Source organism: Heterodontus francisci, chromosome 38, assembly GCF_036365525.1.
Source record: "Heterodontus francisci isolate sHetFra1 chromosome 38, sHetFra1.hap1, whole genome shotgun sequence".
In the NCBI taxonomy this organism is placed as follows: Eukaryota; Metazoa; Chordata; class Chondrichthyes; order Heterodontiformes; family Heterodontidae; genus Heterodontus; species Heterodontus francisci.
In genome coordinates, this window is record NC_090408.1 from 23,915,479 (window position 1) to 23,931,744 (window position 16,266).

At 40.6% G+C, this 16,266-nt stretch overlaps 2 protein-coding genes across 5 annotated transcripts in view; one reads left to right on the plus strand and one right to left on the minus strand.

The window, feature by feature from the left end:
- pierce2 (piercer of microtubule wall 2) overlaps positions 1-16,266 on the plus strand; it is a 141,657-nt gene that overhangs the window by 89,832 nt on the left and 35,559 nt on the right. The gene's annotated exons all lie outside the window — the stretch shown is intronic.
- The window catches only part of ccpg1 (cell cycle progression 1), a 66,565-nt gene that overhangs the window by 18,709 nt on the left and 31,590 nt on the right, over positions 1-16,266 (minus strand). For 3 of the 4 annotated variants that reach the window (XM_068017830.1, XM_068017832.1, XM_068017829.1), the window contains exons 6-8: positions 11,386-11,634; positions 7,553-7,591; positions 2,918-3,018 (exon numbers count right to left, since the gene is read on the minus strand). In XM_068017830.1, the coding sequence (XP_067873931.1) occupies positions 2,918-3,018; positions 7,553-7,591; positions 11,386-11,634 (389 nt within the window). The remainder of the gene's footprint in view (positions 1-2,917; positions 3,019-7,552; positions 7,592-11,385; positions 11,635-16,266) is intronic. The other variant, XM_068017831.1, reaches the window with a different exon arrangement.

The following is a 16,266-nucleotide window of genomic DNA, read 5'->3' on the forward strand; positions in this document are numbered from 1 at the left end:
GCTCACTTAGGTCAGACCTGAGTGCGAACCAAAGACCTTCTGGTCTTTATGGCACAGCTATTCACTTTTTAATCTATCAGGGAAGCTGTGGAGCCCATTCTAACTCTGATGGAACTGAACCTCAATTAGAATAAACTTTTTACAAATAAAACAACTGGATGACTCTATCTATTCACATTGAAATAGAATATTACGGCAGTCAATTCAATAAGATCCAACTTTGCTGATCTTTTAATTAATGGTCATTAAGGATAAATCCCCGACCCTTTAGCATTGAGCAACATTGCAGTGAGAGGCACTAAGTAATAAATAATCCAGAGCATTCTGGATTATTTGACTGTTCACCAGGAAATCATATTCTTTAATTATTGTGTAGTTATATTCATTGCTGCTGCAAATCATGTCCAACATTTTTTGAAATGAGCTGATATTAGTTATTGCCAGACTCCATTAAAATCAGTGCGAAATCTGACCAACATCCACATGGAATATTTAGAAAATCTGTGGAACACTACTCATGTTTACAATTTACAAAAATAGCAGATTTTGTTTTAGTATATACCTCACAAAGAGGAAATAGTAAAGATATTTTGTTCTTTAGTGCTTTTGGAACTGGGACATATAAAACTGATTTACCTCCTTATTGGCTCAATCTTCACTCATGGAGTGAGTCTAATTTGCACTGGTACAAACTAGCTTTAGTTGACTGATGAGTCAGATATTGGGAAAATCAAAAAAATCCGACAGTACTAATGGAATAAAAACAGAAAGAAAGAAATAAAAAAAGAACTTCTGATGAAAGGTCACAGACCTGAAAAGTTGTGCTGAATTGTATTTGGGCGGCATGCTTTGAACTCGGTGGCTTTCCGACATAAACGTGCCGCCAAAGAGCCCCGCGATATTATGCATAGAGGCTTATTTAAATAGAAGGGGAGGAGTGGACACCCCCAATGACGTGGAGGGGGCGGTCGTCGCATCCCTGGGAATGGCATTCGGTGCCACCGTGCAGGCGCCGGCGCCATTTTTAAAGGGCTTTAAGCCCTTCACAGATATAAATGTAAAAAGGTACAGTAGTGCTGATTTTTATTAAATAAACAATTATGTTATGGAGGCCCTTCCCCAACACCCCCCAAATGGTCTTTTAATTGGCCCTCATTGACAAAAATCACTCTATTCCCTACTGAACTTCCCCCCCCACCCCCCCCCCCACCCTTCTGACATTTGCCCTCAGCCCCTTCCCACCATTCACACAACCAATAAAAATTGTCTACCCCGCTACCCCCACTCCCTCACCCGCCCTGTAAATTTTATTCCTCCCCCCTCCCCACCAGGTTCCCGCCTCTGAACTCAGTATGAGTTCCGAAGGTTCCCGAAGGATGAATGGCGACCTTAAAATCGGCATGGGATGGCCACCGCCTGTAGGTAAGTTTATTTACATATCATTATTGTTAATTTACATATTGAGATGAAGGGCCTGCTGCCATGCGCGGCGAGGTGGCCGCACCGCGGTCCCCCACTGCCGGTAATATGCGGTGGGCCCTTCTTGACATTGGGGGCGAGGTGGACCTCTCCCCGCAGAATTTTACCGCTCCCCCCCCCGACACGCAGTGTCGAGGGGCTGGTAAAATTCAGCCCACAGATGCTGCCAGACCTGCTGAGTACTTCTGGCATTTTCTCTTTTTATTTTAAATTTCCAGCATCCACAGTATTTTGCTTTTATTTTGATACTCAGGGAATCATTGCCAGACATACTGGAATGTTACTTTGACCTTGTGCAGTTGGGCCAACTGGTCATGTGAAGTATTAAATCAGCTACTCCACTGAATTTATTGGTATGGTTGGAACAGGCAGCCATTTAGAAATACAGGGAAAGTTATTTTAAGTAGTGTGATCAACATTGTACAACATCAAGTGGCAGAATGTACACTTTGTTCTGGACAGAAAGAATCTGCGGCAACTGCTAAAATCAAATCCTCCTGAAGATCAAACTTTGTTTCGATAGATAAGAGCCAAAGCGAATTGGGCAACAAATGAAGTATCATTTCATTAAGAAGGCCACTGAAAAACATCAGCTTTGTTTTTAAGTCCAGGAATTTGCAAAAATCATCCCTGCTGTACCAGAGGAAAGTCATGCAACACTCCCTAACTCAATCTATACTGTATATTGTGGACAGGAACTTCTGACCTCAATAGTTTTGGGGCTGGAGCGGGGAGAAGGTGGGGAAAAATAAAGTTACTAGCATGAACTGGGGAAAAGAACAGAAATGCCAGTATCAATTAATAAGAGCTGGGAGAAGAGTGCCAGTGTATATTGAGGGAGTGGGAGGAGATGAGAAGAGTGCCAACATGAACTGGGTTGGGTGGAGAGAGGGCGGAGTATAGTACTTGCACGAACTGTGGGTGAGTAGATGAAAAAATTGGCTACATGATCTAGGTAGGAAGGGAACGGATTAATAAAATAATTTAAGAGTCAGGAACAGGAAAAGAAAGTACTAACATCTATGCACAATAGGTTACCATATGCAAAAATAGAATGAAAATCCATCTAACTGTTGCTACAATTTTTCTGATCTGCATAAAAATTCTGACACCTTTCTGAAAGTTGAGTAATAGTGAAAGCGATATAACCGTGAAAAGCACTTTGTATTTTTATTTTGAAGTAATATCAGAAACTACACTGCATCAAAGTGCTATTGTCCACTCAATTCACCACTACTGTGGCACCAGTCAATCTGCTTCCAGAAATACGGAGTACAGGCATAAAATACTCATTCAACTAAAACATAGCATCAATATTTTACTGTTTTATTGAGACTTTATTGTAATGAAGATTTCATTTTTTCAGTTGGAGTGAGGGTTAAACAAAGGGCAGCTTTAATATCGGTAGGCCTGTAATGCCTTTATGACATTTACTTACTTGATCCTTTTGACACTGAAAGAGATCATCCTTAACATCATTCAACTCATCTTCATGGATTTTCTTCACCATTTTCTGTTGCTCCAGTATTTGGGTCGTTCCTGCAATCAGCCAAAAGAAAGCACACCATGGTACTATCAAAAAGACAGACCTTTGGATTTTCCTTTATCAGTGCAATACTGCCTGGCGAATTGATAAATATGAAAGGTCCATCATTCACAAGTAGCACGTGCAAATGATGAGATAATGCTGATTTGTGAAATAAATGCAGTAATGTAACACAACTGGTACAATAAACCTGAGGGACAAATCTATGCTAAGTTTTCTTCATATAAATCTGGTGACTGATTTCTCATTGACTGTAGTTTGTTTTGTCAGGTCACTGCAATTTTATACAATTGTATTTAAGCATGCATTCACTCTCACCCCTTCCCTCCAATTCTCAATGACAAATACCAATCTTCAAATACATGAATTTGCACAGAATAAATTATGTATGCTGCATATTAACAAATAATTCTTTCCATTAATTCAACATGTAGATAGGTTTCCCAAGAATTATAGGATTTTGAGTCTTCACTTTTACATACTGTACAGATTGTACAAAATGAACAAAATAACTAAAACAATGACCCAGTAAGAATGTGCTGGCAGACATTAAGCTACAAACTCATATCACATTAAATTATGTTTGAGATTACCCATTTGCATTATTTAATTCTCTCTCTTTATGCTAGATAAAGCATTATATTGCAACAGTGGGCTCCACTTGGAGAATAAACTTCAGTTAATCCTTCACGAAGATGAACAATGCCTTAAACTGCACAGGTGAATTCCAGCACAAACTGCTCTATTCTAGCTCAACTAGCAATTCAATGGCTCAGGATGAAGTTTGGCTTTCTTTTGCCACAATTCAGATAAAGATTGTGTTCCGCTTTTGTCTGACACTTAAAAATATATTTTTTATTTTTTTTTTAAAACACATTCCTTTTAATTTATGTAAGTTCTCCTCATGCAAATGATTCCCTTATTTCTTCAAGTGCACCTGGATTTACATCTCTGCTACCAGAGCAAGCTATACCTAGAACTCCATCAGTGCCCCTTTTTACTGCCACTATGAGACATGAGATCATACCCAGGTGACAACTCCCCCATCCTCCTATTCTTTAAGTACTGAACTTTAGTACTGCAGTTCTTAGCATTGCCATGCCTTTTTTTATGCTTATTAAAGCAAGAGGGTATGTGTTTTAAACATTCATGTATTGCTAAAAAAGGCCTGTTTCTAAGTGCTTGCTGATAGTCACTTTGTTTCAAAAGTAATTCACTATGTGGACCATAATATTTTAACATAAGGCATCAAAAATGCAAATGTAATCAATTTTTTTTTTTACAATACATATCTTAGTGCCCACATTTATTTAAACACTTGTCCCAAGCCTTGAACAAATTGCCCTAACATCCAGAAAAGTTATAAAAACAGAAAATGCTGGAAATACTCAAAAGGTTTTGTGCTAAAGACCAAAGTGAATGGTGATGGGACAAGTAAAGAAACAAAGAATGTGTCTAGATGAGGTCTGAATGGCAGGATAGCAGCCATCTGAACACAAAGTAAAGGGATTAAGAAAGAAACAAGGAAAAAAACTGAACCAGTAAAAAGAAACATCAAACAAAATGGGGGAAGAGGTTACAATCTGAAATTCGTGAACTCAATGTTGAGTCCAGAAGGCTGTAAAGTGCCCAGTCGAAAGGTGAGGTGTTGTTCCTCAAGCTTACGCTGAGCTTCATTGGAACATTAACAGGCCAAGGATAGGAAGGTCAGAATGAGAGCAAGGTACAGAACTGAAACGACAGGCAACAGGAAGCTCAGGGTCATGCTGGCGGACTGAACAGAACTGTTCTGCAAAGCAGTCACCCAGTCTAACTTTTTAGATCTTTTAATCTGTCCTGCCCTCCAACCTATCACTGACCTTCTGATGTTGTTCTTCCCTCACCCCCACCTTTCACTTGCTCAAAACCTATTACATTTCTAATTTTGCCCAGTTCAGATGATAGGTCACTGACCTGAAACGTTAATTCTGTTTCTCCCTTTACATGTGCTGCCAGAACTGCTGAGTGTTGCCAGAATTTTCTGCTTTTATTTCAGATTTCCAGCATCTGCAGTATTTTGCTTTTGTATCCAGAAAAGTTACCTCGTTAATAATGAATGAGCAACCAATTTTATATCATGTACACGCAGAACTCCAGCTCCATACAAATACTGCACAGCTGAGGATACATTTCCCTCTGACTTGCACAGCTCTGTTCACTCAAAATATATTCCTCAGGGACTGATCTCATCTATGCTGTCACCTCATTGCAAGATGCATGCACAAAAGTAAAGGTTTTACACCTGTTGCACACTCTGAGGTTAGATTTAGTGGATCGGAAGGGCTCCTATCGCTGGGCCAAAAAGGTGGTGGGAACCCCACCTCGACCATTCGGAGACTCCCCCAGCTCTATTTAACAGTGCCCAGGCAATTAAGTGCCCGGCACCGGAATCCCCATCCTTTTAAGGATAGGGATCTGGCTTCCAAGAGCTGCCGGCCAATCAGCACAGCGCCAGCTGGAGCGGTGGCCAGGGCCGGTACTACAGGAGGCCTTGGGTCCAGGCCCACGAGTGGCGATCCAGACAATAGTTAAGTGAGACAGGGACACTGGGGCCATTCCGGCAAGCCCTGGCAATGGGGGGAGGGAGGTTGGGCATTGAATGCAGGGGGAGGAGGGGTTCAGGGAGATGGGTTGTTTTCCACCAGGGGCCCTCCATGGGCCACAGATTGCCCACAGAGGAGGGGCCCCCACGGCCCACAGGAAGGTCACCTCGTTTACTGCTTTACAGCTTAATCACGGTGTGACGGGAAAGCAACGGACCTTCCACCCCTCTCCAGTACCTCTAGCCCGTCCCCGGGGTCCCATTAAATCCAGCACAGGATGTGTACTCAAATCACATTTCTGGGAGATGTGAGGGAAGGAAGTATGAGGAGGGGAGACACAACATTTAGTGGCACCATCAGAAAAGCTGGACCAAAATTAATCTAGTTTAAAGTGGCATTGATTTGAGATGCACAGTGTGGATTTAAACCCCAAACTAATCTCTGAAGAAAAGCATAAAACAGAATATGAAAGTTTATTCAGTCATGTCCTCATGATTTAGGTTTTGATTTTCGACAATGTTTTTTGATGCCACTTTCAGATTTAGGGAACAAAATCTTTTACTTTAAGAAATATGCTTATGGTCAACAGTGAGTTACGACTGTCACAAGTCAAACAAATAACTCAGGAATTCTAGTAACAAGTGAGGTAATAATCTATCTTGCAACTGGGGATCAGAAAGTTGTGATGACAGGTTTCTTAATGCCTAGTGGGTCTCATCACCAACTGTGAAATCCTCAGCCATATAGATCAGAAAATCCCTGGTCTGGTTGCTGGTGTATGGAGTTAGCAAATCTCATTCAGGGTAGCGGTTGGAATGCTCAATTTGGCCTCAGCGCTCAAAGACTGGTAAAGATAAATTAGCCATTGATTCCTTTCCAGAAAACTCTGCAGGAAAGGGCACATGTGAGGATATCAGGTAAGAACAGGATCAGGCTTAGCTTGGTGCTCACACATTGAAAAAACTGACAATGCTCAGCATCCAGGCTACCATTAAAATTGGCTACTTAGCTGAGGTAACAGATAGCTGTCAGCAGTTACCGGGCAGGATGAAGAAAAAATGGGAGAAAAAGATGAACACAATAAAGCAGCTGTAAACAATGGCTACGTAACTTAGGAATATTGCAGATAAATGAATTTGTCACATTAGATTGATAATTTTTTTTAATTGCTACTACTGTGAAGTATATAATGTTATGAAATACATGTTACTTTTTAAATAATTTTAACGCTTTTTTATAAAAAGAGTGGCCTCTATTTGGAAAAAAATTCAATAATACTGCTCAATAACAGTGGGAACCACAATCATTCTGCTTGTTACAAGTCACATTAGACAGCACCATAAAACAAAATCTGGTGAGCCAGAGGGGGAAGAATAGGTTAGTACACTGTGACACATTAGCTTTACTCCTGCCTGGTCTAATGGAACAGAAGCCTCCTCTCTCTGCCACTGCAATGGTCCTACACAATAACGAACTAGGCAATCTCAAGCCAGTTTCTAGTGACCATGGTCCACATACCAAAAGGTGCCCAGAATTTTGTATGCATCACAGAAAGCTACAAAAATGCTCACTAATGTTCATATGAGGTTTGCAGTGAATAGTGTGAGAGTTAAGGCGTATTGCTGGGCTAGAGCACGAGCAGGAAATAAATACTGCTACACTACAGAAAGGCACCCATCACCAAGGAGAAAATAAATGTGTAAGAAAATGAGAGGGAGATTAAGTGCAAGAGCATATATATTTATATATATGAATGTGCTTTAATAAAGCACTTCCAAGTGACAAATAATCCCCAGATGTATTCTATACTCCAGAAAAGCTAATTAAAGTATAAACTTAAAATATACATTTTAAAGCAATTTTTTAAAAAAAGTTTAATGGGGGCTATCAAGAGCAAGGATGGCCCTCTCATACTCCCCATTATTTCAAATGAGCTTCGTCTCACCCCTCTTCAGAGGCAACTGGCTGCCATCTTGAAAGTCTCCTAAACGGGGATCAAGTATTAAATTCGCAGGTTAGTCTCAACCCCAAATGCAATTTATTTCAACAGAGACTTGATATAAGTATTAAAAAAAATTTAAATACTAGCGCAAGTTTACAATCACCAATGTGCATGCACACACGCATAATACTGTCTCAGTCCAATATGACAGCAAACTGAATGTGTAGCAGCATCATCTCATTTACCACAACACAAGTGCAACTTCACAGTGTATCCCTGTGCAATGATCAAATGTGCACTGCAGTGTCTGAACTCTGATCGGTGCAACATTGTAAAACCTGGCATATTGGTCACTTTTTTATCATTCCTGAGTTTGCAAACCCTAAAAAGCTTTGTGCAGATTTGACTTAGCATTCTACTTCATTGCATTTATTTTTGATTTCTATAATCAAGTCATAGATGTAAAATCCTATTTGATAATTCACTGTTAGTTGTATTTGGGGCACAAAAGAACCAATCATTATGGTTTCAAATTGGCTTTTGGGTGGGTATTTGGATTTCTGTTACAGAAGACTACGAGAAAAGAGTAAACAGTGCTTCAAACTAAAAATGGAAGAACTATGTAACAGTACCAGTTTCAAGAACACATATGATACAAAATAAGTATCCTTAAAACAGAAAAATCTAAACAACTGTTACAAATAGAATTATTTTTACAAACCATTTAGTCACTTTAGAGATTATTTTGCCATTTTTTTTAGTGCATGCATTGATTTACAATTGTAATATAAATAGTAAAACTTCTTCGAATGTGTACAGTTTATAGGAATTGAAAAAATCTAAATAAAACCTGAAAAACCTGTCACTATATGGTTATATAGTGGCACTTTAAAAAAAAATGTATATAATAAATTTAAGCAAAACTGGAGTGGATCTGCATACCAATATTATGCTCATCCTAATGTTCATAGTATCTAGATTTTCCAATTTTCGTTTTTACTTTTTGTTAAAGATTAACACCAAACAAATGAGTTCACAATATAAAAACAAGAAATGCTGGAAATACTCAGCAGGTCTGGCAGCATCTGTGGAGAGAGAAGTAGAGTTAACGTTTCAGGTCCGTGACCCTTCTTCAGAACATGAAGAAGGGTCACTGACCTGAAACGTTAACTCTGCTTCTCTCTCCACAGATGCAGCCAGACCTGCTGAGTATTTCCAGCATTTCTGGTTTTTATTTCAGATTTCCAGCATCTGCAGTATTTTGCTTTTATATAAATGAGTTCACAAGCTTCTTCCATCCACTTTTTGAAGAAAACCATGCAGGGTAAATTTACAAATCTTCACAGCAGCACTTGTTTTACTGGAAGTTCATGCACAAATGTTCAAGCAAAGAAAATGATCATTTTCTTTATCCAATTGATAAAAATTGCAAAATAAAAATACTTGATTTTCTTGCATGCTACAGGAAAAAAACTGAACAAATTACAAACGTCATACGTTACAATTAATCTCAATAAATATGTACATGCTTTAAGCAAACAAATTTGAAAAAAATGTTAGGGGCATTTGCTGCTGTATTTGGAGAACCGAACAATATTAAACCAAATTTTACATGAAAGCATTCTGAAGTATATGCAGCAAGCACCAACTCAAATCCTAATATCCAGTACAAAAAAACCTCATCTTGGCTACTGCAAGTATTATCACTAGCTCCAACAAATGACTATTGAGATAACCTCTTCAACTGCTGTAAATAACTTTTTTTTTTAAAAAGGCTACTTAGTGTTTACAGTACAGTGGTGCTCTGAAGTGATGGAATGTAGGCTTGATCCACCCCACTCTGTTGAGTTACCAGTCTCACTTGCTCTAGTGCAGGTGTCAGGAAGAAGACCATCAGGTCCCTATGGGCAGGGTGCAAGGTGAAAATCTCATACATATTAGGAGACCATCACAAAAGTGGGACAGAGAATCTTGAGCATGCCTGTCCTAATGGCCAAAGGTGTACCTTTCCCATGAAGAATATAAAGTGCAACATACTCTTAAAATCCAAAAATAAAAACAGGAGTTATGCACTACTATACTGTGCACATTTAAACAGCTGGGGCATTGTTGGTGTTCATTTCATTTGAAACAAGTCACTAACTTTTCTTTTAAACAAAAACAATCTGCCTTGACATAAAGAAAATCAATAGGAGCACATTACAGTAATAAAACTTGCAGTATCAAGACAGGTTCCAAGAATTTAGTTATCACTGCATTGCATGTAAATTTGATAAAATATTTCCACACATTTCTTACGACTGGTTATTGTACTCACTGCCTTTCTTACCTTCAAATTCACCTGAAAATAGATTAAAAAAACTAACCATAAACTGAAATACATAAACTCAAATGTCACAACATACCAGAATGGCCTTTAAACTAGCTGCATTACAAGAAAAATAATGTTTCTGGAAGATGCAATAGCTCAGTAACCTAAAATCATACAAATGAACAAGTGACAACACTTTTCCTTGTGCAATTCATGACTGGAAGTTTTTTATTAAATAAAAAAAAGTAGGTTCTACAATAATGGCCAGAATGTTTAGTTTAGTTTAGTTTAGAGAGACAGCACTGAAACAGGCCCTTCGGCCCACCGAGTCTGTGCCGACCATCAACCACCCATTTATACTAATCCTACACTAATCCCATATTCCTACCACATCCTCACCTGTTCCTATATTTCCCTACCACCTACCTATACTAGGGGCAATTTATAATGGCCAATTTACCTACCAACCTGCAAGTCTTTTGGCTTGTGGGAGGAAACCGGAGCACCCGGAGAAAACCCACGCAGACACAGGGAGAACTTGCAAACTCCACACAGGCAGTACCCAGAATTGAACCCGGATCGCTGGAGCTGTGAGGCTGCGGTGCTAACCACTGCGCCACTGTGCTGCACGTTCTTAATAAAAAGGCAGAATCTCATTCCTTCTTCTATTTACTTTACTTTTTAGCAAACAATAATAAAAGGCTTCCAGAACCTGGGAGCAGTAAAGTATGACATCTCAATACCTAGTACCATGCTCCCAGCAGCATCAACTGTATTCAACTACCGAAACTGAAGATTTCTAAATTCTGCTGCATGTAACTTTGCAGCTTGATTTGCAGTATTTCTTTTTTTTAAATCCTCAAGATGGAAATTCCCAATAAAGCTACAACTATTCATGATTTAAATTCTGGCATCCAACAATGACCAAGATTTAGCAAAAGTTCTATCTAGCTAATAAGACCATTCCCCACCTACCCTGAACAATGACTGCACTCCACAGAGGCCTTTATAAAACTCAACGTTGGATTATTTCCTTTCTTCCCTCTAGATGTTTGTTGGTAAAGCTCACATACCTCCCAGATTGACAGAAAAATGGAGAATCAGCAGATGACCACTGCCCAAACTGCAGCAGAATTGAAGAAACCTAACTTGTCCTGTTTCAGTTGGTAATGTTAGTAAAAAGGAAGAAAACCAAACTGGTGTAACCACAAGACTGCATTATCCAAAGTGACAGCACAACTTAGTTACCTCACTGGGCTGTCTTTTTATGCATTCTCCCCTCCCTCAACTCCAGTATCCATGCTAGAATCTTTAGCTATCTTCACCCTAAACCCCTCTGTCAGGCATCTACTTCTCTCCCCACTTTCAAAGCCTTCTCAAAATTTCTATCTTTGCTGCAATAGGAGAATTAGAGGAAAAGATCAAAGTGTCCACCTCCTCTTCCCCTTTTCTCTTCTGTTGAGCACCTAGCAACATTTACTATGGCAAAGGGGTTATATACATTTAAGTTGATTGTTAAACTTACCATAGAAGTGTCCGAATCCCATGCTGAAAGCAATAACCAGTGCAAGTAAAATGCATTTATTCAGAGTGGTATTGAACCGATGTTGCTGCTGCTGTTGTTCCCCATCCACCACATCCTCACCAGGTTTTTCCTCGGTTTCGGAAGACGACAGCGTTCTTTTTCGAATACGTCGTCTTCGCAGCGTAGGGCTGGATCTACCACTGGTTTCATCACTACTTGATTCATCTCTGCTTCCTTCAATTGCGGATACTGAAAAAAAAATGATTATATAGGTACAGTACAATAGGCAACAATGCAATTAAGTCAGCCTATGGTTATTACTAATTTATCACGTGTCAGGATCATTTATTAAGGTTTGTAAAGTAAAATAGATTCCACAGTCAACTATACTTGTTGACTCCTATCTCTGGTTAATGCTGACTATGACATATTAGCCAAGATCCTAGCAACCAGGTTGGATGTGGTTTCCCTAGTCCTTGTCCACAATGACCCAAGCAGGGTTTATACAAGGCTGTCTCTCAGGAAGCAGCCTAGATTGGAGAAGTTAGGACTATTCTCCTTAGAGGAGAGGATTAAGAACAGATTTGTTAGAGGTGGTCAAAATCATGAAGGGTCTGGACAGAGTAGATGGGGATAAACAGTTCCTATCGACAGAAGGATTGAGAACAAGAGGACACCAATTTAAAGTGATAGGCAAAAGAAGCAACAGTGGCATGAGGAGAAACATTTTTTTTTTTAATGAACGTAGTGGGTGGTTAGGAACCAGAATGTATTGCCTAGGAGTGTGGTGGCAGCAGATTCAAATGAGGCTTTCAAAAGCGAATTGGATAATTATCTGAAGAGAAAAATCTGTAGGGCTACAGGAAAAGGCAGGGGAACGGAAGTAGGTGAGTTGCTCTTGCAGAGCAGGCACAGACATGATAGGTCAAATGGCCTCATTTTGTGCCGTAACCATTCTATGATTCTACGATTCTACAACACTGGACAACTGATCCAATTGCTTCAAAATTGAAGTAAGTCACACATAAAACATACACTGAAATGTCAAATGCACAAGAAGCAATAACATTTACACTGTACTTCTCACTTCAAAATTGCTCAAGCCAGACAAACAAGTCAACACATTAATCTTTTAAGCAATGCATCAGGCTAACCAAAATAAGGAACTTCCTTCTCCGAGTGAATTACTCTGCTCCTCCCTAAGCTTTTGCACAATACTGAAGAGCTAAAAAGCATAACTCTGTTCAGTTCAGTTAAGAACTTATATTGCTCACACCTTATAAGTAGCAAACTAGCCCAAGGCACTTCACAAAGGCTGAGGTAATAGAAATTGAGCAGGTTAAGGGAAGTGACCAAAGGAATGGTCAACAGGTAGGTTTTTATGGGGCATTTGAAGGTGGAGAGAGATGTCACAAGATGGAAGGATTAAAAGAGTGAACTCTAGAGTGCAGGGCATAAGAACATAAAAAATAGCAGGTGTAGGCCATTCGGCCCCTCAAGCCTGCCCCACCATTCAATAAGATCATAGCTGATCTGTCCCAGACCTCAACTCCTCTTTCGTGCCAGCTCCTCATAGCCCTCAACTCCCCAATATTTCAAAAATCTATCTTCCTTCTCTTTAAATACTTCCAGTGATCTAGGCTCCACAACTCTTTGAGGTAGAGAATTCCAGACATTCACTACCATCTGAGAGAAGAAATTCCGTCGCATCTCAGTTTTAAATGAGTGTCAACTTATTCTGTAACTATGTCCCCTAGTTCGAGATTCCCCCACTAGTGAAAACATCTTCTCAACATCTACCCTGTCAAGGCCCCTCAGAATCTTGCACATTTCACCCTCATTCTTCTAAACTCTAACGAATAAAGGCCTAACCTGTTTAGCCGTTCCTGACAAGTCAACCCCTTCCTCCCAGGAATCAGCCTAGTGAATCTCTTTTCAACAGCCTCCAATGCCAGTATATCCTTTCGTAAATACGGGGACTAAAACTGTACACAATACTCCGGGTGTGGCCTCACCAACACCCTGTACAGTTGTAACAAGACTTCCCTATTTTTAAACTCCAACCCATTAGCAATAAAGGCCAAAATTCCATTTGCCTTCTTAATTATTTGCTGTGCCTGCATGCTAACTTTTTGTGTTTCATGCACAAGAACATCCAAATCCCTCTGTGCTGCACTTCTTTGGAGTCTCTCTCCATTTAAATAATAGTCTGCCTTTTGATTCTTCCTACCAAAGTGCATGACCTCACACTTTCCTACATTAAACTCCATCTGCCAAGTTTTTGCCCACTCATTCAACCTATCTATATCTTCTTGCAAATTCCTTATGTCCTCATCACAACATGCCCTCCCACCTATTTTAGTATCGTCAGCAAATTTGGATACATTACACTCTGTCCCCTCCTCCAAGTCATTAATATAGATAGTAAATAATTGAGGCCCTAGGGCTGATCCTTGCGGCACTCCACTAGTTACGTCTTTCCAACCTGAAAAACACCCATTAATTCCGACTCTCTATCTTCTGTGAGTTAACCAATCCTCAATCCATGCTAATACATTACCCCCAATACCGTGAGCTCCTATCTTGTGTAATAATCTTTTATGTGGCACCTTATCGAATGCCTTCTGGAAATCCAAATACACTGCATCTACTGGTTCCCCTTTATCAACTCTGCTTGTTATATCCTCAAAGAATTCTAGCAAATTTGTCAAACATGATTTCCCTTTCACAAAACCATGTTGACTCTGTTTGATTGTGTTAATGATGGCAAAAGCCTCTATCACCAGAGATGGACCACTGGGAGGAAATATGCACAGTAGTTAAGATTCATAAAAGCAAAGGTTGCAAACCGAGACAGTGAACTGGCAGATGTGGCAAAGTTACAGAGAGCTTTGTACACAAGGGCGATATCTTGAAATCCATTCATTAAAGTTCAGGAGTTTATGAAGTTAGTGAGGACCGAGTTGATGGATCAGATGAGATGTAGCAATTGAGTTCTGAATACGTTGGACTTTGTGTCGGATGGAAGCTTGGGTGCCCATTAGAAACGCCAGATCTGGAGGTCACGAAGTCATGGATAAGAGTTCCAAAGGCAGTGGGAGGGAGGTTGAAATAGAGGCAGGTAATGTTTCAGAGGCAGTAATAAGTGGTCTTGATTTTGGACCAGATGGGGAGTTTGAGATTGGCTCAGGATCAAGAAGAACTCTGGGGTTACACAATGTTGGGTTCAACCTGAAGGAGGAGTCAGAAGGAGTTTGTGACGAAAACTTAATAGGTAGGTTTTGGCTTTGTAAGTGTTTAGCTGGAGGAAGTTCTGGCTCAATGGCTTGATTTCAGACAAATGACAGTAGTTATGCAGTCTATGGGGAGAGATAAAATTGCATGTCACTGGAACACATACAGAAGCTGACCAGATGCTTATGAATAATACCACCAGAGGGTCAGTATATAAATGAGAAATGGAAAAGGACCCAAGGTGTAACACTGGGAACCCTGGATATACATGCACTCAGTCAGGAGGAAAAGCCATTGCAGGAGATATGCTGGGCTGAAATTTATGAATGCGCTGCAAATCGCAGCAGCGCGCTCTGTCAGCGGTCTTCAGGTGCGGATGCACCATCGCAGAGCCCCCATGATATTTTGCGCGGGGGCTCATTTAAATGGAGAGGGCAGAGCGGCCATCCACGATGACATAGAGGGGTTGGCCGCTCCATCCCCGGCAACGGTGTCCAGAGCCACCGTGCAGGCGCCATTTTTAAAGGGCTTCAAGCCCTGCAGTAACAACTGAAATTTTAAAGGGTCATTGATTGGAAATGTGTGCACAAAACTAAATAAAAGCTGGAATCCCGTCTCCCAGCTCCCCAATGTTCGTTTTTGGGCCTATCCCATCCAAAATAAAGTTAATTCCTTTCTCCCCTGAACCTCCTTGCCTTTGCCCTTCAACCCCTTCTCATCATCCCCAAAACCAATTACAATAGTTCTCCCCTCTTCCCACCACTCCCCCACCCTGAAATATTCCCTTGTCCTCCTTCCCCACCAGTGTCCCACCTCAGAACTCCGAATGGAGTTCCGAAGGCTTGGGAGTTCCGGCCAGCGGCCGGAATATCAGCGTGGGACTGCCATCGCTACCAGATAGGCATTTATTCTCATTTGCATATTAAAATGAAGGCCTCGCCGCCGTAGGTAAAATACAGCGGGGCCTTCTCGGCATCGGAGGTCGTGGCAGACCTCTCCCGGGAGAATTTCCCAGGCCATCCCCCCAGCCCCCAGACGCTGGAGGACTCATAAAATTCAGCCCATTATGTACGAACAGGTATGAATGGAACTTTAAAAAAAAAGTGCCATAAGGATGGAGAGGTAATACAGGAAGGTGGAATGGTTGAACATATCAAAAGTTACAGAGAAGTCAAGGAGGATAATGTTTCATGTTCCGGACAAAAAGGATAAGTAAAACTTAATGAAAAAATTATAGATACACCAACTTAAATTGTGAACAACTCAAAATCAAAAAGTACTGACTGAAAAGGATGTGGGGATGATTCAAAAAGTAGACAGAAATGGTACAACAATATTCAGGAAGCAAGGAAGGAAGGATGCATTTATAGCATATACATCGGGGCCTGACTTTGCAGCACAGTACGCTTTGAACTCGGCGCCTACCAACACGGAAGTGCCGCCGAGCTGCCCCAGGATATTACGCGCGGGGGCTCATTTAAATGGAGGGGCAGAGCGGCCACCCCCGACGATGTAGAGAGGGCAGCCATCATGTCCCAGGCAATGGCGTCCAGCACCACTGTGCAGGTGCCGGCGCCATTTTAATGGCCTTTGGGCCCTTGGAAGTCATTTTACATTTTAAAGGTACAGTATTAAGGATTTTTTTTA